The sequence below is a fragment of the Ipomoea nil genome, unplaced genomic scaffold, assembly GCF_001879475.1.
Source record: "Ipomoea nil cultivar Tokyo-kokei standard unplaced genomic scaffold, Asagao_1.1 scaffold0268, whole genome shotgun sequence".
Lineage (NCBI taxonomy): Eukaryota > Viridiplantae > Streptophyta > Magnoliopsida > Solanales > Convolvulaceae > Ipomoea > Ipomoea nil.
In genome coordinates this window covers 5814508-5830743 of record NW_017616696.1, presented here as the reverse complement: position 1 = coordinate 5830743, position 16236 = coordinate 5814508, and the positions used below count along the sequence as shown (strand labels likewise).

The 16236-nt window shown below is 31.1% G+C and overlaps 2 protein-coding genes across 2 annotated transcripts; both read left to right on the top strand.

The window, feature by feature from the left end:
• Positions 1–175: 175 nt before the first annotated feature.
• On the top strand, positions 176–5986 carry LOC109150521 (protein NEN1-like). Its single transcript, XM_019298453.1, has 9 exons — positions 176–191; positions 227–527; positions 606–763; positions 1505–1551; positions 1630–1693; positions 2384–2717; positions 2748–2766; positions 5597–5892; positions 5923–5986. Exons 2-8 carry the CDS (start codon positions 236–238, stop codon positions 5823–5825), a joined length of 1143 nt encoding a protein of 380 aa, XP_019153998.1. The 5' UTR covers positions 176–191; positions 227–235; the 3' UTR covers positions 5826–5892; positions 5923–5986.
• A 9496-nt stretch (positions 5987–15482) lies between these two features.
• LOC109153292 lies at positions 15483–16019 on the top strand. The gene has a single exon (XM_019301182.1). It carries the CDS (start codon positions 15483–15485, stop codon positions 16017–16019), a length of 537 nt encoding a protein of 178 aa, XP_019156727.1.
• Positions 16020–16236: the final 217 nt, after the last annotated feature.

Genomic DNA, 16236 nt, shown 5'->3' with positions numbered 1-16236 from the left:
AATTGATATTGTCTTAGACACAAATTAAAGCCAAACGGTGACAAGGAACTCTGAATGAGGAGGAGACACAGCATCATCAAGGACAATAATTCAATGTAATGTAAATAATGGAAAAGCACATTCTTACTTTTTGCTTTTTTGTTATATCTTTCACTTCAGTGGAAATTAAATGCATCTATTTCAGAACTTGTAATACTGGTGCAAATTGGGCATCTATTGACGAAGCAGTACAGCAATGGATTTGGCAGCAAAGCAGGGGCCGCAAGATCTAGAGCTGATAGCGTTCTTCGATTTGGAGACAGTGCGGACCGGAGAGCAGGAATGGGAGATCGTAGAATTCGGAGCCATATTAGTATGTCCGAGGACACTGGTGCAGGTAGGCGAGCCATATTCCACCTTAATCCGACCATCTAGAAAGGACATCGTCGACAATTTCTCCGACCGACCCAACGGCATTACACGACAGGCGATTGCTAATGCGCCGAGTTTCACCGAGGTTGCCGGTGATATATATGGAATCCTCCACGGTAAGCCCGCAGCTTAATTGCAATTCACTGTACTACTCCTCGTTTAGTATGTAAATGTAATTGGTGCATCTGATCTAGGGCGAGTGTGGGCTGGGCACAACATTGAAGAGTTCGATTGTGGTCTGATTAAGGAAGCGTACGCTGAAAGTAAGAGAAAAGCGCCGTGGTATAAATTCTTGATTGATACGCATCCTCTGCTAAGGCAGTGGTTTGGGAAGAGAGCTGGTGACCTCAAGGTATAATACTCAAATTTCTTACTCTTATTAATTGCTTCTGTTTGTCGCTCTTTAAAGTCTTATTAATTGATTGGTCGAGAAAATCTATCAAGATAGACAAGGACATTTGATACAGTATCAAAGAATAAGGTATCATCAATCTCAATTTGAGATGAAGGAGATTCGCAACAATATTATTATTTCATCTCCAAGATAGACAAGGATATTTGGTACTATATCAAAGAATAAGGTATCACCAATCTCAATTTGAAATGAATGAGATTCGCAACAATATTGTTACTTAATGTCCAAAATAGTCAAGGATATTTGGTACCGTATCAAAGAATAAGGTATCATCAATTTCAATTTGAGATGAAGGAGATTCGCAACAATATTGTTACTTCATTATGGGATATGGTAGATCATGATTATGCTAATAGTTTCATTTCAAAATGTTAAATTTTAATATGTAAACAAACCTATTTAAATTTAAAACTACTTAAATTTTATGAAAATGTCATTTTTAGTCTTTTTTACATTTATCAAAAAATTAATTTTACCAAACACTTTTAAGCATAATAAATTAGCTTAATCGCTCTTCAGTTTTCAACTTCTAGCTAATAGCATTTCAGTTTTAAGCTACCTTTTCAGTTAGCTAGGTTTGCCAAACATAACCTTAGTCTGGGTGTATTGTCGAATATAATAAATTTAGGTGAGTGATTAAGTATATAACAGTGCTGGCTCTTCATCTTCATCGTGCAGTTGGCAACTCTTGGAGATTATTTTGGGCATGGAGAGCAAAAACACAGGTATATATGCAACTGCAATATTAACTTTAAAGTGGAATTTGCAGAATGTAACAATTAGATCCACTCTATATATTGTAGGAGTTTGGATGATGTTTCAAGAAATCTCAAAGTTCTCAAAGACGCTGCTGCTGTTCTTTTCCTAGTAATAATTCCATAACCTTTCCTTCTTGGGAGTGGCACTCATCATATCAACTAATGCTTCTTATGGCAATTAATCAAGTTAGTGAGATTGTTGATTTAGTAATTAACAATAATATTACCCCGTATAAGTTTGATTATTTTGAGCCAATCAGCTATGAAACACTGTTAGAAATTATGAAATTTTCGACCATCTGAAAGTGATCTTAAATAAAGTTAAAAGTCTTGTTCCGACCACTTTTAGTATTTAGAAAAACCTTTGTTGCTATTTCCTACAACTTTTTGCTTTCAATTTGAAGATCACTTTTAAGTGGTCGAAAATTCCATAATTTCCAGCAGTGGAATAATATAATTTTGTGATTCTTACCGGTTAGGATCATAAAATTAGGTTTAATCCGTACACACATTCAATTCAAATAGTGGTTTCTATTGGGCGGAAGCCAGTGAAATGTCAAGTCCAGCAATTGATTGGTGATTGGTGGCTAAGGGATTGTTGGGCGGAGGCTTGAAAAGTTAAGTCCAGTATCATGTCTTTTGAAAATGTAACGGTATAAGAAAATAATTTATTTATTTTTTTGTACGAGCTATAGTTTTTGGCGGTAAGCATAGTGGTAAGGGTGAGTAAACTGGTCCGTAAACAACATAGTAGTAGGGATTTGATCCTAACAGTTTCCTTCTTCTTTTATATATGCAGGAATCGAATTTTCCTAATTTGCTTCCAGAAAACACATGGATTGCTCCGAAAAGCATATCCGAATCGTGTATTTCTGCAACTCATGCCCCTTTTAAAGATGGGTCTCAAAAAATATGTATATTGCATGAAAATTTACCGTTGCAAGTGCATTGCATGGGAATGAAAGTGTTATACGGAATAGATAAGAAGTTGAATGAGCCATGGTTAAGTTTTGCGGTGGTTGTGCCTCCAAAGCTATATGATGTTCTGAATGTTTGTGATGCTCATGCTCTGAGGAGGTTTGGGGAGTTGGGGATTAACTCGGAATGGAAACCAGTTGTAAAGGAAGACTATAATAATCATTTGGGAGAAGACTATAATAATCATCGTTACATCCATCTAAGGTAACTTTTCATTCTAATTTCGTTACAAAAATATATTTAAGTTCTAATTACAAGATACTTTCCTAAATAAATTAAAATATTCTATGAAAGTTAGACTAAAGTAAACATCCAAAAGAAGAAGACTTAATTAATTCCGACATCACACTTTTTTCATAAATAAAATGTCAAGTGACTTGTAGTTTGCAAATTGTCACTTCACTCTATTAAATATGGCAAGACGGGTAAAATTTTTTTAATAAAACTTAGAGCATTCTCATCAGGTTTCTTGGGTGATCTTTTCCTATGCAAAAGTTAGGAGGGGTTTTTTTAGTGGGATATTTTAAAAGTTTTTTATACTGTAAATGGTTTTTTTTTTTTTTGAAAAAAAAAAAAAAAAAGGCTTGTGAGAACATGCCTACGCTCAGTGCGCGCATTTTAATAACGTGCCCTCGAGGGGCAAATTATATCGTGCACTAAGGTAAACAATGCATTGTGTGTTCAGGCTCAAAACGACGTTGTTTTGTACTTTTTTCGCGTGTATGCTTTTAACTCTTTAAAAAAAATTATGTTTCGAATGTACAGAATTGTATAATAGAAAACACAGAATTTATACCTGAAAACACAGAATTTTTAAAACTAAAAATCCTCATACTTCGAATGTACAGAATTATATAATAGAAAACACAGAATTTTATAACTAAAAATTCCCATGTTTCGAATGTACAGAATTATATAATAGAAAACACAGAATTTTATACCTGAAAACACAGAATTTTATACCTAAAAACACACAATCTTTTTTAAAAGGATAAAAATCCCCTCTTTCGAATTTACACAATTTTATACCTGAAAACGCTGAATTTTATACTTGAAAACATGAAATTTTATAACTGAATATACATACATTTTCATCGCGTTAATTCCTCACACAACTTATCAAAACAACGTAGTTTTGGGAGGCGCGGGGCGCACATTGCTATGTGCGCCCTGGTGCACGGTATAACGATTGCCCTCTAGGTGATTCAAAGTGGTCGCTAGTTGGCCTCCACTTTGAGTTTAATTTTTGTTTGTTTGTTTTTTAATTGGAATGGTGGTTTCATTGTCAAATTCTTATTCGCATTTGTATTGCTATAATGAAACTAGTGTTGAGGGAAAATGAAACTGAAAAACATAGAAATATTGTTAAATGAAACTGAAGTGTAATTAAAATGACACATACTTCATGGTCCACACTGCTACATAGACTATGGTCCACGGTAAAATTTGTCAATCGTTATATTGTGCGCCCTGGCCCAAAACGATGATGTTTCTATAAGTTGATGGCGAGTTGACGTGACGAAAATCATTTCGTCCATCCAATCCCGTTATAGTTTTTTTTTTTTTTTTTAACACTTGTGTTTATGTGTATTATGTTAAGAGTTTATGTGTATTATGTATTATGTTAGATTATGTGTATTATGTTAGGAGTTTATGTGTATTCTATTATACAATTCTGTACATATGAAACATGATTTTATTTTTTTTTTAATTTTTAGAAGTTAACGGCAGAAACGGAAAAACAGTTCAGGACGCACAATGCATTGTGTGCCCTAGTGCACAACATAATTTGCCAAAATCAATGTTTATACTGTGGGCCAAGGTTCACAGAGTAAGATGGATCTCAATTTTAGATTCATTTTCAATATATTGCATGTTCATTTTTAGTGTATTACATGTCTATTTAGACTTACAATACGTTAAAATGAACATAGAGTTAATTCCATCAAAGGTCTTTTGTCTTTGGTGACAATTCCAAATTTAGTCCAAGACTACATTTTTGTCATTTAACATTTCAGACTATTATTTTGTGGACATTTTTAGTCCTTCTTATGACTTTTCCTATTTTTAGTAAAGGCATTTTTGTCCCTTCATATTTTTTATTTGTTGTTTTTCAGTTTCAACCGGTTTAATTGGTTTAGGACATTATTACTAAAAAACGGTTGAAAATATGGTTACTAAAAATCAGAAGTTACCTAAAATTTTAAACCAATTAAACCGGTTGAAACCGGAAAAATAACAAAAGAAAAATATGAAAGACAATCTTACTACAAATAGAAAAAGTCATGAAAATGACTAAAGTGTCCAAAAAAAATAGTCTGGGATATTAAATGGCAAAAACGATAGTTTGAGACTAAATTTGAAAGAGTTAATATCATCTGAGGTCCTCCGAGTATAGTGGTTTTGCCATGTTTAGTCTTAAACTTTCAAATTGACCATCTGTGGTCCTTCGACTTTCAAATTTAACCATTTGTGGTCCAAGTTAACCACCCATGGTCCTTCAAGTTTCGAAATTTAACCAGTCGTAGTCCTCTTGAAAGGACCATGGTTGGTTAAAATTTAATAGTTGAAGGACCATGGGTGGTTAACTTGGACCACGAATGGTTAAATTTGAAAGTCGAATGACCACAGATGGTCAATTTGAAAGTTTAGGACTAAACGTGGCAAAACCACTATACTCGGAGGAACTTAGATGGTATTAACTCAAATTTGAAATTGCCACCAAATACAAGAAATCTCTGGTGGAATTAACTCATATATATCAAAATATAATAAAATATTAAAAATGAATTATGTAGTAAACTAAAAATAAATGCACAATATAATCTGCTAGGGATAGTATTTCCCCTGCACATACATTTGTCTTCCTTCCCCTTCTGCTTCAAATAATCAATGTGTTGTGAAAATTAGCATTGACTATTGACTACAAAAGTCCAAATTCTTCACTCCAATGACCTCTTGAATGGTGAAATAGTTAAATATTCCTATACATAGCTATATGGGCTAATGTAATTGTTGATCTCTTGATTAGCAGCCTAAATGATGAAACAAAGATATGGAGAGATGGGCATCCCACCATGGAAAGAGTTGAGCATACTGAATTGGGTGATGATGAGCTGAAGATGTTGTTTGACCAAGAAGAGACTTATGTTGATGCATTTTTCTCTTTGGATACCTTCATCAACTATAACAAAATGGCTGGCATCACTTTGGTTGCTAAAAAGCTGTTTATACATCCCAGGCTCCCAGCTAGGGCTATATAGCATGGGGGATTGCCAATTGCCTGTGCTAGCAGCTACTTTATATATCCACATGCATGTATGTGTATATATATATATATATATATATATATATATATATGATGTATGCAGTTGTATTTTAGTTGTGAGGATATATGATTCCATGAACAAATATATATTGTCTTTCTAGAGTAAAAACGTGTTCGAGTTTCGTAATTTGACTAATGAGTCTATCTGAATTTAATATCTTACTTTAGCAACTCATAAATCTAATCGATAGTTTTTTTTATTTTTATTTTTAAAATATATTTTATGCATAACACACACACGCCTATGAGAACCAACATACTCATGAGTCCATGAGAATTAATCTAGTGCATTAAAAATATAGATATATGGATGAATTTAATTCAGAAATTAAAAACGTGTGTGTGCATATGGAGCATTATGTGTGTGCATATTAAGCATGTGTTGTGTGCAACATAAGGATTGCTTAATATGCACACATCATAATGTTTCATGTGCATACACCTATTTCTAATTCCTCCAATTAATTTCATTCATAAATCTTTTTTTTTTATTGAAGAAAAAAATAAAATGGACAAAAATTATGATTTTTTATATTAAACAATTAAAATATACCACATCATATATAAAATAAAAATACACGTAAAATTACTCAAAAAATAAAAAAAAAATGTCATCACTCTATGTTAACTGCCAGGTGCCCCTACGACACTTCTTGAAAGAGACTTATGCCGTGAAGTTAAAAAACAAAAAATCCTGAACACGTAATTGTGGGGCCTGTAGTAGTGGTTAATGATTTGCGTGACAACGAATCTGAATAATGTCAACTTCACATTAAGTTGCGTCATTGGGTTACAACTTGCATGCTACACAATGTAACTTCTCACGTGGATTTTGTTGATTTGCAGCCACAAATATTTCGATTTCTGAATATTATATATAATATTCATTTTTACTTATAATTTCATTCTTAATTGATCTAACATGCTTTCATTAATTTAGAAAATATAGGGGTTAGAAAATTGAAGAGTTTAACTTCAAAAAAAAAGAAAAAAAAAAATTGAAGAGTTTTTTTTTTTTTTTTTTAATTATAAAAGTGAAAAAATTAAAAATGAAAAAGTTGTTTACTAAATCAGTCCTTTCAATTTGAAATTCTATTTCCATTCTTCAATTTTTCGGGAGAAGATGAAATTTCTAAATAGCAATTCTCCAAATGGAAGAGTGGAGAAACACAAGTGAACAATGGTAGAGGTCAAGAGATTGAGACTTGAGAGTGTGTTTGGTTCGCACATGGAAATTAGAATTGGAATGAGAATCAAATACTTGGTAATGGTATGAGTTTTGGTGAAAAGTATTTTACATGTTTAGTAGTAGGGTGGAATTAGAATGATTACCAATATTGATATTTGGTTATGTATGACCATATAATGGGAGTAAAGGTTTTAAAAATACAAAAACAAAAAATCAAAAAATTGATAATAATACAATGACATCCAAATCACTAATATGAACAAAAAAAATAAAATAAAAATCAAAACAGAAATCTAAAAGCACTAATCCAAACTTAAAACTCATTTTACCAATAAGATGGAATGATACCTTTTTAATTAGGGAATGATATGTTTTAAATTAAAAGGATAATCAAATTCCATAGTTGTGTTTTAAAAAGTTATCAACCAAACACAACTATGATTTTAATTCCCATTCCTAATGCGTAAACCCATGAAACTTGTTGCATACAACAGTGCTCAAGCCTCTTGTCTTTACCTCCCCCTTTCTTTTGTGCTTTTCACACTATAAAACTATTTTTTATTATTATTATTATTATTATTATTATTATTATTATTATTATTATTATTATTATTATTATCTCCCTTTTGTGCTTTTCACATTCAAAACTATTATTATTATTATTATTATTATTATTATTATTATTATTATTATTATTATTATTGTCATTAATATTTATTTTTATTATTATTACAATCTATATTTTTAGATATGTATCAGTGCAATTGGTTGAACACATGTGGCATTAGAACTGACTTTTAAAATTTAAAATTTGAATTTTTAAAATGATTAAAAAAATGAGAAGAAAACTGAAAAAATGGAGAATAAAAATTAAAAAAAAAATGTTTTGTTCCCTACAAAAAAATTCCCCTCATAAAATCTCTCTAACATGCATGACTTATAACAATTGGGTGCCATGAATTGGTACGATTCCACTATCTTGTAATCAAAGACTGAATCATACAATGAAAAAATGTCATGTCAAGAGAAAGATTATGAGCGGTGGGTAGCGCGCGCACACAGACACACAGACACACGCACACATGTATGTATACTTCTTTAACAATGTGAGAGCAATTTTGTCCGATAAAAAATAAAAATACAATATTTAAAAAGTAATGTATAATTGTATCATTATAGAAATATATACAAAAATTAGAAATACCATAATGACTTAAATCAGTCTCAATAATGAAATGAAAAAGCATAATTAGAATATTGAATCTTGTTTTAAATAGTCAAAAAGATATTAAATAAATAAATAAAAAGTAACCTAGCTTTGTTTTAAAAAAAATATATATATATTTAGAAGATGAATTTTAATGGTTCTTTATTTGTAATTTTTGTTTATTTTCTTTAGTATTTTTTACTCATTTTTAAATATGATTTTTTTTATTGTGTTTAATAGTACTTTTAGTGTAGTTTCTAAATAATTAAATATATAAATTTTGTATACTAATACTAAACTTAATATTAAAAAAATTTGAATTAAAAAAAACTCCAGTCAAGTCCCGTTAACTGAACCAGACACATAAAATGGGACGGAAGGAGTATAATTTTACAATTATTGAAATACAGACAAAAATTAGGAAAATTAATGACGTAAATCATTTCGAATAATGAAATGGATAAAACATAATTTGAATATAGAATCTTGTTCTAAATATTTAAAAGGAGATTAATTAAATGGGAAAAAATGTAACCTAGCTTTATTAAAAAAAAAAGATTGAAAATTGATTTTAATGTTTCCTTATTTGGAATCTCTGATGTTTAAATTTGAATGCTATGTATATAATCTAGCTAATTAATTGACCAAAATTCACATTAAATTTTATATTGCTGACTGTTAAGCTAAGTTTGGTAACTTCTATTAGTAAATAGTAATATGATGGGAAAAATAAAAAAAGATATTGATAAATGTAAAAAGATTTTATAAATATACAAGAAAGAAGGAAACAAAATGTAAAGCTTATTATTGCAAATAATTACACAAATACATTTCTTATTCTTCTACCAAAAGGTTGAATCCTCCACCCTAAGCGTCTGTCACACCCCGGCCCGACAGAGTATGTGGGATACATTTCTTATTCTCATTATACTATTACCTTCATTGACTTTTATTACGGAGTACTATATTTTTACGTGCTTTGCGTGAATGAAATAATGCCCAATGATTATTTTTAAATAAGTATTTTAAAGTATATCAATGCAATATTATATTGGAGATGTTCATGCATAGGTAAATAAATATTGAATTTGTTTATTTAAATAAGTAATTTAAAGTATATAAATGCAAGATAATATATGAGAGATTGATTATATTGTCACTAAAATCAATGTTTGCAACTTTGTAATAACGCTAGTCTAAATACTTAATCTAAAAACGAGAGTCTAAATAAATACTACTTTTGGTTTAAATTTCTCTAATCCTTCTTAATTTTCTTTTGGGTAGCATTGTCATTGTCTTTATCTTTAGTACATGTCCTCTTTTTTTTTTATTGGTAGTGTGTCATGTGCAATTGGGTTACTGGTGGTAGTATAGATGGATTCATCGTGCAATGAGATTATGGTGAAAGAAGCTTTAGATTTGTCTTGTTGTGTATATGATGGGATCTTCAATAGTTATATATGTTGTACAACCGTGTGCACCATGCATGGTGCACACGGTTGCAAAACGACGTCGTTTTGACTAAAAACGCGCGTCCCATTTAATCCCCTCAACATCATTATTATGGATATATAGTTATGAATTTGTGGGTTTATAGTTATGAATTTAGGGATATTCAGTTCATTCATTGTGGATATTTAGTTCATTCATTCTGGATTTTGTGTTATTCATTCACTGTGGATATATAGTTATGAATTTGTGAATATATAATTCAAATTATGCACAAAAAAAAAATGCTATTGCCGGGAATCGAACCTGATTTTTTTTTTTTTAAGTGGGACGCGCGTTTTTAGTCAAAACGAAGTCGTTTTTGCAACCGTGTGCACCATACATATAGTGCACACGGTTGCACAGCATAATTTGCGTGGGATCTTAGTTGTATTATTAATTCTTTATCTTACAAGCACCTATTGATATTTGGTAGTGGTAGTTTTTCCCCTACATGTTTCATGCGTTGTGAGATGTGTGTCGTACGTTATCATGTGAAAGTATTGAACAGAATATTAATATTTATTATATTTGTAAAATACTTGGTGAATAAATATATATAAAATATTTTGTATTATAACTTTGATATTTAATTACAAGATAATGTAAAAAGGAAGATAATGAACAATGTAGTGAATATAATAAATTAATAAATCTGAAGGTAATGAATCTTTGAATTGTAGAAAATAAAGATAATATAATTAATGAAATTATATCTCTTTTAAATTTTTTATAATGAATAATTTTTTAAATAAAGGCATTATAGACATCTAATTCTAAATTAATTAAATGCATATGTATTATTTTTTGTTGTAGCTAGTAATTTATTTAAGTTAATAAGAGTAATAAAGTGACGTACATACTTTTCATCAACAATAATGAAATCATTGATTTTTTTTTTAATTTACATTCGTTGTTGAGACAAATTGTTTTGAGAGTTTGTCAATAATAATTGTTGCAATTCTTGTAAATAGAAGATGATAATAAATAATTCAAAATATATAGTTACAATAGATATTGTTATAATGATATAATAAAAATTAACTTACAAATTTCTTTAGAAGTTTTCATGCATTGAAAAAATTCTGATGTGTAAACTTGTTCAATTGGAGCCATTGGGATGTCAACATTGTCAAATTCTTTGGAAAATGGTCCTACCGTTTTAGAGTCCAGATGTAATTGTATTTATGATCAACAACTTTGTAGTTAAGTCGCGCAGGTCTGACAATGATGTAAGAACAATTTTGTCCGATAAAAAAAAATAATAGTATAATATTTGTTAAGTAATGTACAATTGTACCATTACAAAAATATATACATACAAAAAATATTAATACCATTACGACTTAAATCATACCAATAATGCAAAAGTATAATTGAAATATTAAGTTTTGTTATGATCTAAATAATCAGATTTTTTTAATTTGGCTTGATTATGTATTGAACATTTGCTAGTCCTTTGGTTTTCAAAAAAAAAAAAAAAATCAGATGGCATGTAGGAGGTCATGAGATCGAACCTCGTGGAGGCGTTGTTGACTCTTTGTCCTTCATTAGGTTGAGAAACTATGTTTGAACAGATACTACAATGTAATAGAGTTGGTAGCATTCAAAAAAAATCAAAAGAAGATTAATTAAACGAAAAAAAAACATTAACCTAAATTTGTTTTTTCTTAAATGCATAAAAATCAAATGATTTTTAAAGTTATTGATTTATAATCTTTGATGCTTAACTTTAATTTGAATGTTATGTATTTAGTCGGACTAATTATTTAACCAAAATTTATGTTAAATATTATATTATATATATATTTTTAATACATTTTAACATATTCGTAGTATATGTTTAACAATTATGACAACTCTAATTGGGAAGGAGTTTGAACCTAAGACCTTTGTTATAGAAATTAATGAGTAAGTTAAAAATAAGAACAAATTGCACTTTTGGTCCTGTGAATATTAAGGTACTGGCAATTTGAGTACGTGACTTTCAAAACTCCCAATTTAAACCTTTAACTATGCATTTTTTGACAGATTTGGTCCTCCGGACCAAATTGCCGGCCAATTTTGGCCGGAAAATGATTTAATGGTTCGAATTATTTTGTGATGAGGGTAAAAACGTCATTTCACTCCCTTCTTCTTCATTCTCCCTTTCTTCTTCGTTCTTCTTCTTCTTCACCGCATTATGGCCAAATGGAATCATACTCCAGAAATTTCACAGAGGCAATTTATCGTACAGTTGGAGTGCACAAACAAAAAGCATACCTGCTGAGAAAGGTAAACGGCAAAGAAAGACACCCACCACCAATTCTTCCCATACTGGTCACTCAAATCAATGAATCTCCCATCCTCCCTGGCGCCCCACTGCCACTTCTCTCGCCGGAAGTAGTTATGCGTCAGCCTTACACTCCACACCCATGTCAGCGCCACAACCGCCGCCGACCTCCAACCGTCGTACTCCCCCGCCGGATGACTCCGGTAGTTGTGCACTCCAATGCTTTTTGGCCATTAATATGATTCCATTTGGCCATAATGCGGTGAAGAAGAAGAAGAACGAAGAAGAAAGGGAGAATGAAGAAGAAGGGAGTGAAATGACATTTTTACCCTCATCACAAAATAATTCGAACCATTAAACATTTTCTGGCCAAAATTGGCCGGCAATTTGGTCCGGAGGACCAAATCTGTCAAAAAATACATAGTTAAAGGTTTAAATTGGGAGTTTTGAAAGTCACGTACTCAAATTGCCAGTACCCTAATACTCACAGGACCAAAAGTGCAATTTGTTCTAAAAATAATAAATAGTTAACAGAATACTCCGTTACTAAAGTTTATACTAACGGAATTTAGGTTATTTAAGGGAAGAAAATAATACAATAGAGGGTAAATAAGGAAAATCATTAAAAAAAATACTAAAATCAAAATAATATGAACATTTTAAGAAACAATACTATTGGCATTTTTTTTGTTCCAGTTAAGGGCCTAACATTATTGGCTATTATTAGAATTATTATAGATATATTTTAAGATATGACTACTACTAAAATAATTTACATAATTATTAAATACTATATATATTAAACCAAATATATTTTACTATGAAGTAGCATGATCATATTTACCATTTATATTTTAAATAAATAAAATAGGAGACAAAGTAAATAATCAAATATGAGATTGCACCCCAATAATATAAATGATGACTTTGATGTCTTATTTAGCCTTTTATGTTAATCTCATGATGAAATAGTGTAACTGTGTAGGACAGGTTTGTCCTAACCTCCAAGTACCTACAAATATAGAATCAATAAAAAATTGTTAAGTCAGACCATGTTCAGTTATATTATTCACGTACTTATAAGTTATATTATTGTATTTATTATTTTATATTATAAGCTACTATAAAGCTAGTATTTTCATCATCACATTCCGTGTAAGAATATGCTTTTGCTTCTCTAATTTATCCATTTTCAAGTGGGAACACGATTTATATATTTTTTAATATAATTTCTTCCATATCAAAATGACGTGGAGTTTATGCTTTCCAATTTCATTTGTCTTATAACAACACTAATACTAAATAATATTTCATGAACAACTAAATACTGTAATTAGGAAACATGTTTGTTGTATAATATTTTGTACGTCCAGTAGTAAGTTTTTGGTAATTTTAATTTCTGAATGATTCCTTTGGTCATTGACTTTTAAATTTTACATGTTTAATACTATGCTTGTGTTTTGAAAAACAATTTTGGTCATTTTATCGTGTTTTATAATTTATATTAACAAGCTAGTATATTAAAATGATTTGACTATTTGATGAGTAAAGTTGTCAATTTAAACTTTTCGAAACGTTTTTTAACCGAGTTCATATTCCATTCCAATTTCATCAGTTCTCCATAATTTTCATGGAGTTTGGACTTTGGAGTCTTGGGACTGGTTAATGAAAATATTCGAGAACAAAAATTTGGTAGGTTATAATAGTCATGAAACCCAACATATATTGTGAAAAGAAAATGCTCCATTCATTGTGAAAATGTATTATTCTTTAACGTCTGCACGAGTTTAGCTCACTGATTCAGTATGCACTATTTAAAAAAAGAGACCAATGTTTGAACCTTTTCAGAAGCGTCAGTGTGAAATTATATCTAAAAATATTTTATTGGACAAGAGTGTGGAGTCATTGAGGTTGGGAATTCAACCTTTTGGGAGAAGAAGGTATTATTCCTTACCTTTTTTTATTTTATTTTTATTTTTTTTTATTCATTCTTTAACTATCTAATTAAATCTTAAATTAGTTAGATAACTAATATCAAATATTATAGAACTTTTAGTGTGTGTTTGATAAAATTATATCCTATGTATTATTAAATGAGAAAGCATAACTTCACAAAATGCAATATACTTTTTTTTTTTGAAGAGAAAATGCAATATACATTTATAATAATATTATATACGATATACTATTGAATTTAGAGTAAATATAAATTTTGGTCCTACGAGTATTAACAAAATGATAATTTTGGTCTACATGTTCAATTCTTACAAATTTTCTTCCACAATTATTGTTTTAGTATCAATTTTCATCCACAACTATTATTTTAGTGTCAAAGTTCATCACAGGTCACCCATCCGTTTTAGTACCAATTTTCATCCATGAATTTATTTTATAGAAAAAAGTATACAATATTGATTTTACAAATATCAATTGTTATAAATTTTTTTTTAAAAAAATATTAAGACATTATAATTTTTAATATAAATTGTGCAATCTATTCAATATGTATCATTTTGGAATAATATTAGCTAAGTTAGTTGTACAGTTGGTTTAATACCCACAAAATTTTAAGTTCAACTCTTTACCTAAACTGTATATTAACCTTCTTAGTTCGAATTGACTAGTTTTACACAACTACTTAGGCTAAATGGCTAATTTACCTCCACGTAATCTTAAATAAGATAAAATCACAAGACGAACGTCACGCATAATATACTTTGACTACTTATTTTATTTATAGGAAGAGGATACCCGATATACTTTGACTAATTTCAAGTAGAGCATATAGGATTTCTCTTGAATCAAATATCATTTTTGTTTTAATATTTTAACAACCTGTTTGTATTGTAAAATATTAGTCCGTATATGGTTTGATAATATATTAGTAACTGTATGTCTTCATCCAATCATTAAACGTACATTCGAGTAGTGGATAACCTTGTTAATGTTTAGTATCGTGACTCTCTTTATTAAATTAAATATTATTATATTATAATATAATAATCACTCTGTTTTAGACCGCCTGTGCCTTCACGTCTTCGTCCAAAAAACTCTCCTAACCTCTCATTTGTTCTTTTCTTAATTAATTGCAATTAAAAGTAATTAAACAGTTAATTATCCTCTCCAACCATTAATAACTAATGCCATCTCTCTCGATCTCCTAAACATTCTCAACGCCAGTAAATCTAACAGAGAGAACCCTACAAAAGGAGTCGGAAGATATATTCAAAGGGCGTGGCCTACAATTCCGGTGGATTTTGTGTGTATTTAACAGTTTTGATTTTTGTTTAGTTTCATCGTCTCTGCCAAAGGTGAAGGCAAGGAGTGTTGTACAGTACGCGTCGCTCTCCTCCTCGGCCGGCGGCAGAGAGAGAGATTGCCAGGAGAGGTAACTTTGCGTTCTTGAATTTCCGGCTGCCGTTTTAGTGACGTAATCATGTCGTCGACAGCTGGGCAAATTGTTGTCCCGCCATCAACCGCCCTGGCGAAGCGCCCCCCCACCGCGTATCTGGTGGTGGAGCAGGACGGGACAGTCACCCCCCTGCGCGTGAACGGGCACCACAGGAGGCCGAGTTTGGGCGAGGTGGCGGGGGGGACCACGGCGGATTTGGCGGCGGTGGTCTGCTGCTGCCCCTGCGTGCTGGTCAACATGGTGGTGCTGGCGGTTTACAAGGTGCCGAAAGGGGTGGCGCGGAAGGCGCTTGGGAGCAAGCGCCGCCGTAGGCTGCTGAAGAAGGGTGGAAGGTCGGAGAGGCAGCAGAGCAGCAGCGACGGCGACGATGACTCTGAGCTACAAATCGTCCAAGTCTCCTCCTCCTCGTCGGCGGTCTCCTCCGGGCTCAGCCTGGATTCCGACAAAGATGTGGTGGAGCTGGAGAAGGAAATGTGGGAGAAGTTTTACGGCGCCGGTTTCTGGAGAAGTTACTCCCAAAGGAGCGACGAAAGGAGCGAAATAACTGAGCTTTCACGGTAAACTATACTGTCAACAAATTTTAAAACTCAAAGGGTAATAAATACGGGGTAAATCCTTAAAAAAAAAAATAATAATAATAATGAAACTCCGTGTTTCGTATACAAAATTACCACTGTAAAAAAAAAAAAAAAGAAATCCCATTTACAGCCATTTATTTTATCTGTTTCTCTGCTGCTGTTAAGGCAGTGAAAACGGTGATTAACTTTTTCATTCAAGA